Source organism: Centrocercus urophasianus, unplaced genomic scaffold (assembly GCF_019232065.1).
Source record: "Centrocercus urophasianus isolate 14NV4802_14NV808 unplaced genomic scaffold, USGS_Curo_1.0 seq_13, whole genome shotgun sequence".
Classification (NCBI taxonomy): Eukaryota; Metazoa; Chordata; class Aves; order Galliformes; family Phasianidae; genus Centrocercus; species Centrocercus urophasianus.
Genome location: NW_024884475.1, coordinates 45,638,649 through 45,652,968, shown reverse-complemented (window position 1 = coordinate 45,652,968; position 14,320 = coordinate 45,638,649). Strand labels below are relative to the sequence as shown.

Sequence of the window (14,320 nt, the reverse complement as noted above, 5' to 3'; positions counted from 1 at the left end):
CAGTAGAATAACACTGTGCAATTCAAACAACTATATTTCGCAAATTCACCTGGCAGAGAGATGTATAATTTCTGTGTTTCTACTCTCTGATACAATAATCTTTCAAAGACAAATTGAAGTCTTGTATCTGGGCTAACTCATATTAAAACAAATACAAAAAGGTTTTCAACTAAATTTGAAGACATATCTAGCGTAAGTAAACATGTCTTCAATCTTTTCAAAGCACACAGCATGGCCACTTACACATCAAATAAGAGGAGATCCTTTATTTGTTCTAGATTAGAAGTCACATATGTATCCTTACTTAGCCCAGACATCAAACATGCTTCTGTTGTGCTTCATACTTCTGAATCTGAAAAAAAACAAAAGCCACCAACATCTTTTCCTGGGAAACTGATACACACTTACATCACAGCACCCAATACGAAACTGAAAAAATAAAAAAATGAGCTGTTGAATATATCTACAAAAAATAAACAAGAATTAACCAGCACATGCTACAATTTCAACTCCTCTTTTTTTGTCTTAGCCATACTTCAGCAACAATCAATTATATGAGTACAACGTACTCTCATAATAGCCTGCACTCTTTTTATCAGTGAGTAAATAATTTGCTGTCTTCCCCTGTTGCACCGAAGTAATCCAACAAAGGTTTCATGTTTTTTTATATATATTGTGACAATTTTCTATCAAACTATGAGAATTACTTGATAGCAAAACAGTAACAAAACAGTACCATGAAACAAGCTACATAATTTGTCCCTTACAGCAAGACACAGATCTAAGCTATTGTGACAGTAGAGAATCAACAACTTGGCAGTAAAATCTTATTACAAGAAATGTCCAAAGATCTAATTTCACATAGTGACTGCAAATTTGATCATTCATTTTATAATATATACTAAACAACTACTTTGCATCACTTCCCTACTTCACAGGTCTCAACTACATAACAAAACTATTCTGAATGGAACTGTTTAAAGCAAAACATTTTATTACCCTTGCTAGTCAGACAGGAAGTTAGCCTTTCTTTTCACTACTTAATTTGGTTCATATTATTATTTGATAAACAGATAAATGATCATCCTGTGTGCTGCATACTTCCTTCAAGGTATCTGTGCCACCTTTCTCAACACTGTCAATTGTAGCTCTAACAAAGTGCTAATTTAAGTGAAAGCTCCTGGCTTCACATCTCACAGCTTGTCAAGGAAATTGGCTCATTTATGCCCCTACACAAGGATTTGTTTTGTAAGAAAATGGGTACATGCTTGACTGTAAACATGGCCTCTCTCATCATTTTGAAAGGAAATTAACACTATAAATTCAATAAGATATGCAGAATAGGAGATAGAGATCAGGAGGTGACATAACACCACAAATATTCCTAAATACTATGGTCTCATCCTGAACTTGAATTCATAGTATCTTTGAGTAAACCCTAAAAAAACACTCGAGTGGTGAAGTCCCACTAATATAAGTGAGAATAAACAGTACTAGTTCAGGCTCTTTATAAAACACTTCCCATCTCCTCAATCACAATTGTTGCTGCTGTTCCTTAGACAATCATGGAATGTCTGAAGCCTGAAGAGACCTTAAAGATCATTTACTTCCAACTCCCTTCTGCAGGCAGGGTTGACGACCACTAGATCAGGCTGCCCAGAATCCCATCCAACCTGGCCTTGAACACCTCCAGGGTTGGGGTATCCATAGATTCTCTGGACAACCTGTTCCAATACTTCACCACTTTGAGTAAAAAATTTCTTCCTAATGCTTAATCTGATCCTTCCCTCTTCTAGTTTAAAGCCATTCCCCCTTTTCCTAGCACTATCAGACTGTATAAAAAGTTGATGTCCCTCATGTTTACAAGCTCCCTTCAAGTACTGGAAAGCCACAGCAAGGTCTCCTCAGAACCTTCTCTTTCCAACTCCCTTGCTCTTTCTTCATAGAAGAGGTGCTCCAGCCTCCTGATCATTTTTGTGGCCCTCCTCTGGAACCACTCCAACAGCTTCTCATCCCTCCTGTAGTGGGGCTGGGACACGGTACCTTCAGATGTGGCCTCAGAAGAGCAGAACAGAGGAGGACAATCACTGCCCTCTCTCTGCTGGCTACACCTCTCTTGGTGCAGCCCAGGATAGCATCAGCCTTGCAGGCTGCAAGAGCATACTTTTAGCTCACATACAGCTTTTCATCTACCAGAATCCCTAAGTCCTTCTCCGTAGGGTTTTTCTCACGTAGTTCTCCTGGTCATTACTTGTATCTGGGATTGCCTCAACCCAAGCGCAACACATTACACTTGGCCTTGTTAAACCTCATTAGATTTCTGTGTGCCCACTTCTCAAGCATGTCCAGGTCCCTCTGTATAGTGTCCCTCCCCTCTATTGTGTCAACAGCACCACAAAACTTGGTGCCATCAGCAAACTTGATGATAGTACACTCAATCCCACTGTCTGTCATTAAAGATATTGAAGAAGGACAGTCCTAAGAAAGGTCTGTGGGGGACACCCCTCATTACCAGCCTCCACTCAGACACAGATACATTGACCACAACTTTCTGGCTTCAACCATTTCCATATCCACCAAATAGTTCACCATTCAGATCTGTATTACGCCAATGTAGAGAAAATAGTGTTGTGATTAGTCATGTTCTTCTCAGTACATTAGGTTTACTGCTGCTTAATTAAGCAAATCTTACTCTAACAGTTCATAAGCATTCAAGTTATTGACACAGAGCAGACCTTTCTTGAAATACAAACCAGTCAGGCATAACATAGTCAGTCTTTGTTACCTTTAAAAAATATTGCCAGCTGAGTTATCAGAGACATCCATAACATCCTTCAAAATCATTCTAAAGTTGATGATACAGGAATGAAAAAAAGTAAATCCATAAATATGACACTAATAAAGAAATAATTGTTTAAATTCTTACAATAACAAAATATAGCAGTAATTTCAAATGTTTTGTCTATGGTTTACATCATGTAATTTGAATTTGAATGATGAATAAATTAGTAATTTATTATCATTGATAAATAGATTATAAACATTTAATAATATGTGTCAATAATGCATGCGTGATGATTGAATCTGATGTGTACGGCTATAACCATGTTTTTGATCTGCTTGAAACAATAACAGTTTGTAAGAGCACTAATTCAAAACAACATATTGAATTGTACCACTAGCTTTAAAATGAGAGTAATGTTACAGATCAAAAGACTGAAAAAGTATCCATTTCATCTCTCTCTTCTGGAGTTCATAAAACTCACTCCACCTCCTCATTCTTGAGCAAAGCTGTTTCTCCCAAACGGAAAACTACTACAAAAAAATGTAATGAAATGTAATCCTGCAGCATCTCTTCTCCCCTCAGTCACAAATAGGCTGAGTTCCACTGGGCTTTAAGCCACTTCTTTTTTTAGTGCATTATCCAAATCTTGCACCTCAAAAAACATTCCCCCATGAATTTTCTGTGCAGTCATCTGTTTAATTGGAATAGTCCACAAACCTTTTATGTATTTAAAATTTTCTCATTTTAGCAGAGGTAGCATCTCCCTTTTTTGCGTAGCAAAAAAGAGAGACAAACAGGTTACTTGCAAATGAGCTTCCATTCTTGCATTCCAGATAGCATGATTTCTCAGAATACCTGTTTTTATATAATATATAAATAAAATCAAAGCACACCTTAATGATGTCACTTGCAGTCATGTGTGCTTAACACTTAGAAATCATGAAAATACAGTTAGAAAATTTTTGAATGCTTTGTTCTCAGCAGCTGTTCAGGACATACAGGAAAGAGGTATCTGAAGATAATACAAAATACTCAGCTGCCTTAAATGATCTGTTTCCTTACAAACTCTTACACTGTTAGGGATAGGGTGCATAGGTTGTGTTACGTGTGTAATAACTGTTAGCTGACAGCAGAGGAAAAAAATTCAGATTTTTCAAACTGAAAAATCCTAGGACCTTCAGTAAGTTAATAACTAAAAATTTATTTTCCTTGGTATCACATAGCTTATGCTCTTTATTCCACATCTCATGCAACTTCTGAGCCCATGTTTTCCATTGCTTTTATTTTAAAAGCCTCCCTTCATTTGTAGGCTGTTTCCACCCTGGCTACTTCTATCCCCCTTACATGCATGTTTGCCTGAGAGACAAACAACAGATAATCTCACTCATCCTCTTCAAAGCTGAGAGAGAGCAAGCTCATCTGCTGTGTGGGATGAGCAGTGGGAACAGAGTTTCACCTCCCTCTTCCCCTGAAATCTTTGTCTGTCTACTGAATTCCATATTTCTCTTGAGGGCACCAAGATACTCAATGAAACAAGCATGCACAACTTGTGTTTATTACCCAAAAGAGCAGAATAATTTCAATTAAAACAGAAAAAAAGAAAAAATAGAAAGCTCCTCTCTGAAATTTTGACTATTCTGAATATTTCAGTCTGGAAATAAAACCATAGTCCTTTAGTGGAAGGAATGCATTACTTTATATATGCCTCTCATTTCAACACCTCAGAAAAAAAAAAAAAAAAAAAAAAAAAAAAGGTAAAGAAACAGGCAATGATGAGGCAGGCAACTGTCATCCTCTAGGAGGATCTAGATAACCCACTCATGCTGTGTGACCAGTTTTGAGGAAGACCTTTCCATGAAAATTAATGAATGCCAATGCCATCTTTTATGTTTTTCAAAATAAGTATGTGAATGAGTGATACTTTTAAATGTACTATTTACACCTGTGTATATTAATGCTTTTAATCTCATTTAAAATCACAAACTTTTGAATCCATCAATAAAGAACGTTGTAGACCATTGCAGAAAAGCGTCTCATGTTTGGAAAAAGCAAAGATAGTGGCATTAAATGTTACCTTCAAGAAATTGCTATTAAGTCAATATTTTGGGGGGTTGGTTGGGGGACGGTTCTTCTTTAAATGTAACACAATTTTTTTCTTGAATTTTCAGTGTAGTGTAGTTATTCTGATTAGGTATCAACAACAGTGAGAACATACCAACAAGCAAAAAACTATGCTTAAGAGAATAGGACAAGTTAATGAAATTTGTATTTTGAATGAAATTTTTCAACAAAATGTCAAAGACGAGACAGATCTCTAAACAAATTTTCTATTGAATTTCTTGAAACACTGTTGATATGAGAATTTCCATTGTATGTATAGCATACTATTGAACATGGGAAGCTATGTATAAAAACTAAGACAAGACAAGCAAACTGTAAACAATGTTTGAAGTATTAATAAAAGTAACTTTCTATGATTTATACTGTTATTACCATTTATTTATATACTAAATGTAAATCCTAAGCCCTTTCCATTACACACAGCCAATCTAAGAGCACCTGAGGGGTTGAAGAATGCAAGTTCTTTCCAAAGCCAATGATCTCTTCCCTACACAAAGATTTCAGAGCTGTATGTGCTGCAGGCAAACATCACTGGGGAACACTTGAGAGAAAATTGCTCTAGCTGCTGCTGTAACAACTATAATTGTCTACAATTCCACATGCTGCAGATGAACATCATGGGAAACTTTCACAATTATCCTCATTGTTAGTCATTCCACTGCATTCTTAAAAAATTGAAATCCAATATTCAATTTCATTTTGACTCAGGGAACAAATCAGTATGTTATGTGCAATGGCAGAAAGGTTTCTGTGAATTGTTTTTCAGTCATGGATTGATTTTAATTGAGCAAGGTTCAAGCCATAGAACAGGGAACAAGAATTCAGCTGCCTCCAGGGATTTAATCAGTTTCCTGACCTAACAAAATTCATCGAAACAGATGATGGAAAAAAAAAAAATCAATTTGTGGTAAATGATGCCATCACTCAACAGCCAGAGTAGAGTCACTTTTTGAATAGTTACCCAGTTCCTAGAGGGCAGCAGGGTGGCTGCAGGACACATGGTCAGGGTGGCAGCTGCATAACTACAGACCATCTTGAAAGGTAAATACTTAGAGTACCAGCAATACTACAATTTTACCTTAAAAATAACAACTAAAAATGCTTCAAAACTAGCTTTTACATTGAGCACACAAACATATAAGTCATATGCAAATAAGTATAAGCTGAAGGCAAAGCCTTTTCTATGGTTACGTAATTTCTCACATCTTCACTTATCTTTATTTCAGTGTTTCACATCAAGAGAAGGTTTATATAGCCAAAAAAAACCAACCCTCAAATTACTTGGTTTTCTGAATCTGTAATACCACTTTTATTTTTTCCATCAAATTTAGAAATCTGACAGTTCAGGCTAATTTCAGTGGACTGAGCTATACAGTAAGTTTTTCAAAATCATGGGGATTTTTTTAGACATGTTCACAAAATTCAAATTTTTAAACAGACAAAATAATCTGAGCTAAAGTGTGCTTTTCCTTAAAGAGACAGTGATGACTGTGTCACAAAACTTTAAAAACTCAAAATAAAAATAAAAATGCAGGAGTTGTGAATTATCCCAAGTGCAATACACTGCACTATTGAAGCAACTTAGTCCATCATTAGAGTCTCAAAAATGACTTCTGACAGATATTCACCTTGTTTGTTCTCTCGCACTCCAGTACAGGGAACTGCAATTCTCCAGGGTTCCAAAGCAGAGCAAGCTACTTCAAAGTACTTCAAGGCCCTGGTAGCATTTGACAGGAAAAATAAAGGAGTATTCTACATGCTTTACCAAACACTCCTTTAATTTCTCCTTCAAATTCACAAATTCATGAGTTTTTTTTGTGATACAGAGGCAGCCAAAAATCAACAGAACTCAACTGCTAGCATTAAGATAGAAACACCCACTGTTTTCACACATCCACGAGTAGGACCTGAAGCAGAATCTGAAGGAGCCCTTAAATAAACCAAGCAATGAAATAATGCAGGATCCAGACAACGTAGATGAAATGGAGACCAGGTTTTTCTTTTTTAAGGCATCACCTGCTACTAGGTCTGAAGAATACAAATACTTCTCATACAACAAGGTAAACATGAATATTTGAAGGAAGGAGAGGGAAGAAACCTAACTGCCCTAAAAATCCATCTTCACTCCGGATCTCATCTCTCCCTGTGGTGATTGATTTAGTTTTACAAACTCTGAAACACAGACACGTCCATTTCACTTCGCTGGAAAAAAAAAATCAAATGTCAACAAAATAGAGATGACTAGCAGCATTTCTCAAGATCCACAGGAAGGAAGTAGACTCATCATGCGTTCCATTAAGGTGAAGGTCTTCCTGGACAGATAATGTGCTTGATGCAAAGAAAAAATGGTCTAATTCCTAAGGGCTGCCAAATATAACATAAACTTGTATTTACTATCATTTGGGAAGACTTCCAAAACAAAACAAAGTTACAACACTGGCCAAAATCCATGAGGTGAGCCCCAATGTGAAAAACAGTTAAAACAATACTTCCATTTTATTCCTGCAGTTTTCATTTCCCGATCTATACTCTTGCACTTCACTGCAATACATACACTGCAAGCCACAGGGATTTCTGTGACAACTGTAGGTAAGAAAATGATGTGTAGCATCAAGAGTCTCTAGGAGCAGCATAATCTAGAAGATTATTAAGTTTTCCACTGAAACTCAATTTTATTCTGATGCTCTAGTAGGAATTTACTTGCAGGTGGGGTTACCTTAAAAAAAAAAAAAAAAGTCCTAACAGAGAAAACCAGGCTAAGTATGTCACCACGATTTTCTCTGTTACAATGCAAACAAGTATTTTCATGATTTTTGTTGTTTAGGCTAATAAAACTGATTTTATCACCAAAGGCAGGATTATTTGTCAATATATTTCATACCTGCATAGAATAAAGATAATAATAGTGCTCTTTCATCAGATCATAGCTATTCTATTCTTTACCATCCCCCTAGCCTCAGGTGCTTTTCAGCTAGGACTCCCTCCTTTCATCTGGAGAGTCCTCATAAATAGATTCACAGTGTCCAGCTTTTCCAATATCCCTGACTATCTTGTTTATCAACACAGCTGTTTTCCATGGATTACGTACATTCTCAACCAATGTACTAAAGAAAGAAAGTGAAAGAACTGTGAGGAAAGTAGGACACAGCCAGGGATTGAAGGAAAAGCCACTGCATTTACACAAGAAAAATAAGTGGTGGGAGAACAAGAATGAAAACAAGATGATGCAAGTTAAACTTCAGGTCCTGTCTTTCAGTGAAACCCTGTGGTTCAAGACCTCATGACTTGTTTTAGACTCAGAAACATAAAAAGTCTGGACAAGAACATAAAAGACATGAAAGGGAAAATATATTCTTAATAAATTTTTACGAGGACTACATACACTTAACGTTCACTGTACAAAACTTTGTTAGAATGTTTCAAATACAATTCTTCCCTAAAAACAAATTTTGTGCCAAGGTCACAAGCTAAATTCTATCTAGTTGAAAACCGAATAAAGATACTTAAATTCTCTTCTAATTTTAGCTTTCATATTTATGATTTTCTCACAACATTCCATCCTCTGGCTTGTCCATGTGAGTACATTGATGCTATGATTCCAAAGTGCTTCAGGATTTTTTTTTTTTTTTAGAAAAATTGCATAACATTAACCTACATCGTTCTAAGATAAACTAAGTCTGTTGGAAACATGTAAAAACTTAGCATATTGCTTATACTGCGTAGCAGATCAAAAAAAGACAGAAGATTCCAGAGCGTAGAAGAGAAAGTTTGTCACCAAGATTTTGACACTAATATGATGGAAAAAGATCTAACTTCACATTTGTGTCTTCAGCTTTAAAGAAATGCTTGCTAATTTAAAAAGAAACCTGAATTTTTTCAATATTAATAGTATTTTTTCCTCTAAAAATCATTCAAAAAATGCCAGTTCAATGGTTATAAATATTTTGCAGAAATACATTTGTTTAATTAAATTTATTTTACAAAAGTTTCCTTCTGTCATTTCTAGACTGGAACATCTGCTGAAAAGTATGGTAACTGCAGACAACTGGTAATACGAAAACATGAATCTTTTTCAAATGGCAGGTATTCACTATTCATTTTCCTGAATAATTTTTGAGTCCCAATTTCTGAAGAGTGGAAAACTTGCTTCCTGCTTCATTCTAAAAAAATCAAGCATTCTCCAAGTGCAAATGGTAATAATAGTACAGCATTTGGGGCGCAAGAGTTCAATAGCTGTAAAATGCAGTATTGCAGTAATTCTAACTAACATAGAAATATATTACAGGTATGGTCAACATGTAGCAACACAAACTCCATAATGTTCAAGAGGGATCCACTTAATTAGTTGGTTAGTTGGTCTACATTATTTGCAGTAAGTATTGATCATTATTTCTACATGAAGCACAGTCAGAAATGACTCCCAGACGTAGTTATATTTGAACTTCTTGTTTCTTCTTCCCCTTAAACTTATAATTGTTTATAGATACAAGAAAATCATTTACAAGAAAATTCTGTGTCATTGCAGAAAGTCTGCAGTCCACAAAGCAGGTGCATCAATCAGGTGGCTCAATTTGAATATTTTTTAATCCTTACCCTGTAACTTTTTCGACAAGCTTATTTTCCATCTCAGTAGAGATCTATTTTTACTATTGATAGAGCAAAGGATTTTTTTAATCTATCTATAGCTATCAAGCATAGATTTGCTATTAGATCTCAGAGGTTAAATGCATTATGTTTTGCACAAGTGAAAAATTTTGATGGTTTATGTTATGTCTAATCAAAATGATGTTGACAAAGTCCAAATGTTCAAACTAAACTGTACCTCCTAAAAGAAGAGAACAAAGAAGAAAACAAAGAAGAAAACTATTGTAATCTGAAAAATAACTATTCAGTCAATGTTTTAGTCAGTGAACTACTATAAAGTGACTCCTAGCATCACTTTTAGATTCCTGTCCAGACAAACACTGTCAGTACAGAAATGATTTAAACAAGTAATTGAATAGACCAAAAATTGGGATATTTCTTTAAACATGCAGAACCCAGTCAGGTTCATGTAACACATTAAATTATAATTCACTACCTTTTCCAACCTCCACCCAGTTACAACCCAACTTTATACATCTATATTTCTTTTTCCGGATTTTTTCCTTCGGGCTCAAGTATTAGGATTTTCTTTCTATGGAGATGTAAAATACTGATTTTCTTACTGTTTCTGAATTTTAGATCATCTGCCAAGGTTGGAGAATGATGTGGAATAAATGAACACCTGCTCCTGAAAAGGAAGCTATCTCAACTGCCAGGCTTTGGCATGATGACAATAGAATGAGCACGTCACCCAGAAAATCTGTTCTAATGGCCTCTTGCCAACACATTTGTTCCCAGTAAATTTAAGGTTAAAATTGCTGTTAATAGTTTTTGTTTGTTTCTAGAACACAAAGAATTGAGTAGAACTCAGCCAAAGTCCGTGTGCTTGTGTGTGAGTGAGGGAGGAACACCCGCTTTATTCTGGTACTCTACATGTGTAGCATTTAACTCACTTAAGGAGCTGTGGTTTACAAATAACAAAAAGGAAGTTCAAAAAATTCTGTTTAATCTGAATGTCAACACCAAGATAGAACTGACTAATGCTAAATTATGGGCTTAATATAAAGCATTCAGACAAAATGCATGGTCATTTCCTGACAGCAAACTAGCAAACGTATTCAGGAATCTTAAGAGTTATATTTCCAAATACAGAAAAAAATGAATGGTCATCTAACAACTTTCATGAGAACTGTACTTCTAAAGAACAGTTTTGAGCATCAGAAACAACTTTTAACAACTTAAAATTTAAATGGGTAACATATACTTCAGGTCTGTAACTGGTTCACAAGAATAGTTCTCAGAAGTCTACATTTTTGAATACACAGTGACTTCAAAGCCATATACAGTATATTTTTGAAGTCTTATTTTCAAAACTTTGGATTATTCACTCAAACAGGTTTTCAGTCAAATACAGTGAAAATTAAATATAAGATTATTGCTCTTGGACATTTATTCAGAAAGTAAATGTGTACAAAACTGATCAAAACATTCTCCACACCTTAGAAAATAGATGACATTCATAATGGAAAAATTTAAGTCTGTCGTAAATAAAAGTTTCTCTAAGTAATAGTTTACTGAGAAAACTTCAAGTAAAAGGAATAACTTTTTGTATATTTAATATTGAAACTAACAGGGAAATTATTTTCTCTGATCGCTATCAGACTTGTTCTGCCTTAGTACTTGTGTAAAGACAGTCTTCTGTGTCAGTATATTGCAGAAGTGCAGCTTTCTTGGGTGTTTCAAAAAAAAAAAAAAAAAAAAAAAAAAAACACCAAACAAACACAACCGTAACTTTCATGGACCTGTTTGGCATGTGTAAATACAGAATCTTAAATTTTCTTTTGAAGAAACCAAAGGGCATTACTTTTTCTTGTTTATGAAGGACAGCATTAAAAGTAGCTTTGTTCTAAAAATGGAAACAATTATTTTTCTTCTTTTACTGACAACAGTTAAGGGGTTTTAGTTTTGGTTTTTAACTTGATAAAAACATTATTCTATTCAAGACTAAATGATGAGCTGGCTTAGCTGACTTATTTTCAACCAATGATCTGTCAATAAAGCTTTTTCAGAATTTCACCAAAATTTCCTTCTCCTTCTAGTTTTCTCTCTCTGTACTGGGTTGAGTCAGAGAGCCCCTTAAAAGATGCCTACAGATTTCTTCCACAAAATGTGTCTTGATGATCATAAAGCCAGGTCACTGCAGAATTTGGCTACGTAAGACATATCATTGGCATCTTAACCTGGAATGATCTGTACAAGATTTTAAAGAGCACAAAGTCTTGCACAAGAAAGGAATCTGAACAATAATCCATTTCCATCATTTGGGGGAGGGAAGGGACTTTGGGGGATGGAGTGCTTTTCTATAAATAAAGAGGCTTTTAAAAAATTTTATTCCTTGTCATATTTCATTGCCATATTGATTGATTTCCCCCAGTCTTACTATTTGCCTTGGGGCAATTAATTACACGTGTCCTCTACTACAGAAGTAGAACACTAAATTTCTCAGAGACCACTAGAAATCAGTAGGGTAGATGTTGATTTTAAAGATAATAGCCTAAAGATATTCCAGGACTTCCAACTGAAAAATTATGTCAAATTTCAACTTGTATGGATTCCTAGTTGTGACACTTCACTTTTTCCTTGTAAAGCTGATTTTGTTTTATTCTGTCACCATTTTGTCAAACTTCTTGTCCAAAAGATTTAACAGTTCTACCACTCAAAACAATTCTATTGGTCAAAATATGGCCTACTCATCTATACCTCAGTAGATGCCTTTTTTGCTTTCACAGCCATAGCAGCTATAAAAGCAATCAGGTTCCTGGCATTTCACAAACTGTGAAGAGCAGATTTTGTGCTAGCTTTTTACTTCTTCACACAGTTAAAAGAAACAATGACCTACCAAGCTAGTACAAGATATGGGTTATTTCCAGTGCAAGCATACTGATGGCACAGAGCACTGAAATACTACTACGTGTCATGAGACACATAGAGAACAAGTAACACATGCTGATCTTTTTTTTCTCTCCCTAGCCAAGAAAGAAACAAGAGTTGTATGAAACATGTACTCTGAGTACAGTGTATTTGGGGAGTGGAGATTTTCACTTCTATCCTAAACTAGTAAACGAGTAATAGTTAAAAAAAAAAAAAAAAAAAAAAAAAAATAAATTTTTAATATTAAAAAAAAAAAAAAAAAAAAAAAAAAAGTAAGTTTCTATCCTAAAATAGTAAATGAGAGAAAAAGAATACCTACCTGCAGAAGCCATCTAGACTATTTCTACAATCACAGCGAAACCAGTCATACCTAACCTACTCATATCAGCTCTGTTAGGCTGGTCACAAAACCCTCTACCAATGAATATTGTCACCTCCTATTAAGAGGAATTGCTACAATAATATAATGCCTCAATTAACTGTAAATTGCAGCTGTGAGAAATAAATCTCTGTATTGCACTCAAATGATTTAAGATAATTCTTTTCCTAGACATTTTCCAGAACATCTAGAAATTAATTTCCAGAAATTAAGCACTTTCTAAATAATGAGAAACATAATCCAGCATTCAACAGAATCAAAGTGTTTTGTTACCTGATGCCAGCTGCTTTGACTTCATTCATTCCACCAGTTCATCACATATCTGGCATCAACACATTTCTGCAACTACTTTCACAGAAACTTCGAAGAACATCTGACAATAATCCCAGATACTGCTAACACTACAACTTTCCAGAATATATTTATTTCCTACTTGTGTCTATCTGACATGTGCTGTATAAAACACAGGAATCTGTACAAAATAAAACTAAGTTCTTCAGCCCAAAATAAATCTTCCAAAGAGGTTATAAATATTTGTGATCACTGGGGACTTTCTTAAAGAGCGTCAATAAAATAAAAGAATAAAATTGTAATTATTCTGGATCATGATTTAAGAAAAAAGTAAGAATAGATGGATCTTCCTGTTTTTCATGCTCATTTATTCAAATACATCATCCTCCAAAGCTTACTACACAAAAATTCAGAAGCAGTAGTCATCCCCCTTTATACACAATTTCCTAATAGCTAAATTCACAGACAAGCTGTAAGTAGCACAGCTTTATTCCTGAAATCATTTGACTGGCTTCATTTCAGCTGTCACTGGGGATACGAATAGAATATTAAGTCTCTCTAACACAACCTACTTGTATGAGCTTTCCCTGCAAGACTATCTTTGCTTGAAAATTAGAATTCAGGAGTGAGTCCTATTATAGTGGTTAAAATAAATAAATAGATTTCTAATGAAGTATTGACTGTAAAAAATAATCACAAAGATACACTCAAACTCGCTATCAGTGGGCTCTTCTGCATAAATCTTTGAGGCATTTTTAATTTTTTTTTAATGCACCAAAGCATCCATAAAAGCATTTATAGATGTGTATTGCCAAATACACAAGGACATGCAGCTATGGAAGACTCAAAGGATATCTGTACCTTATAAAGACCTCATCTGATATAAATGAATGTAGGTTATTCTCAGTCTGTAAAACATTTTAACATACAACCAGTGTTTTATTAAATATTTATATTTCTTACATAACATGAAAAGAGAAACTCCAACATTTTATTTTTACATTGACAAGAAACTAGGACAAAAATGTTTTGGTTGTTTTGTGTTGGAAGATAGTGGGATGGATGTGACACCTGAGTAAGCGAGGATGTGCGATAATCATATAAGGGGGAAAGTTCTAGCCCTGTTGGCTCTCAATTAAGTCCTCTTACATAGATCCATGATGGGTTGTTTCCATTGTCTCACCTAATAATTTTGGTATGATACGTATTTTACAATTATGATATCAGTA

The 14,320-nt window shown here is 34.8% G+C and overlaps 1 protein-coding gene across 1 annotated transcript in view; it reads right to left on the bottom strand.

Moving 5' to 3' along the window:
* GPM6A (glycoprotein M6A) overlaps nt 1–12,753 on the bottom strand; it is a 45,623-nt gene extending 32,870 nt beyond the window's left edge. The window contains exon 1 of the mRNA XM_042812470.1: nt 12,741–12,753. Coding sequence (XP_042668404.1) covers nt 12,741–12,753 — 13 coding nt within the window. The remainder of the gene's footprint in view (nt 1–12,740) is intronic.
* Between the last annotated feature and the right edge of the window lie 1,567 nt (nt 12,754–14,320).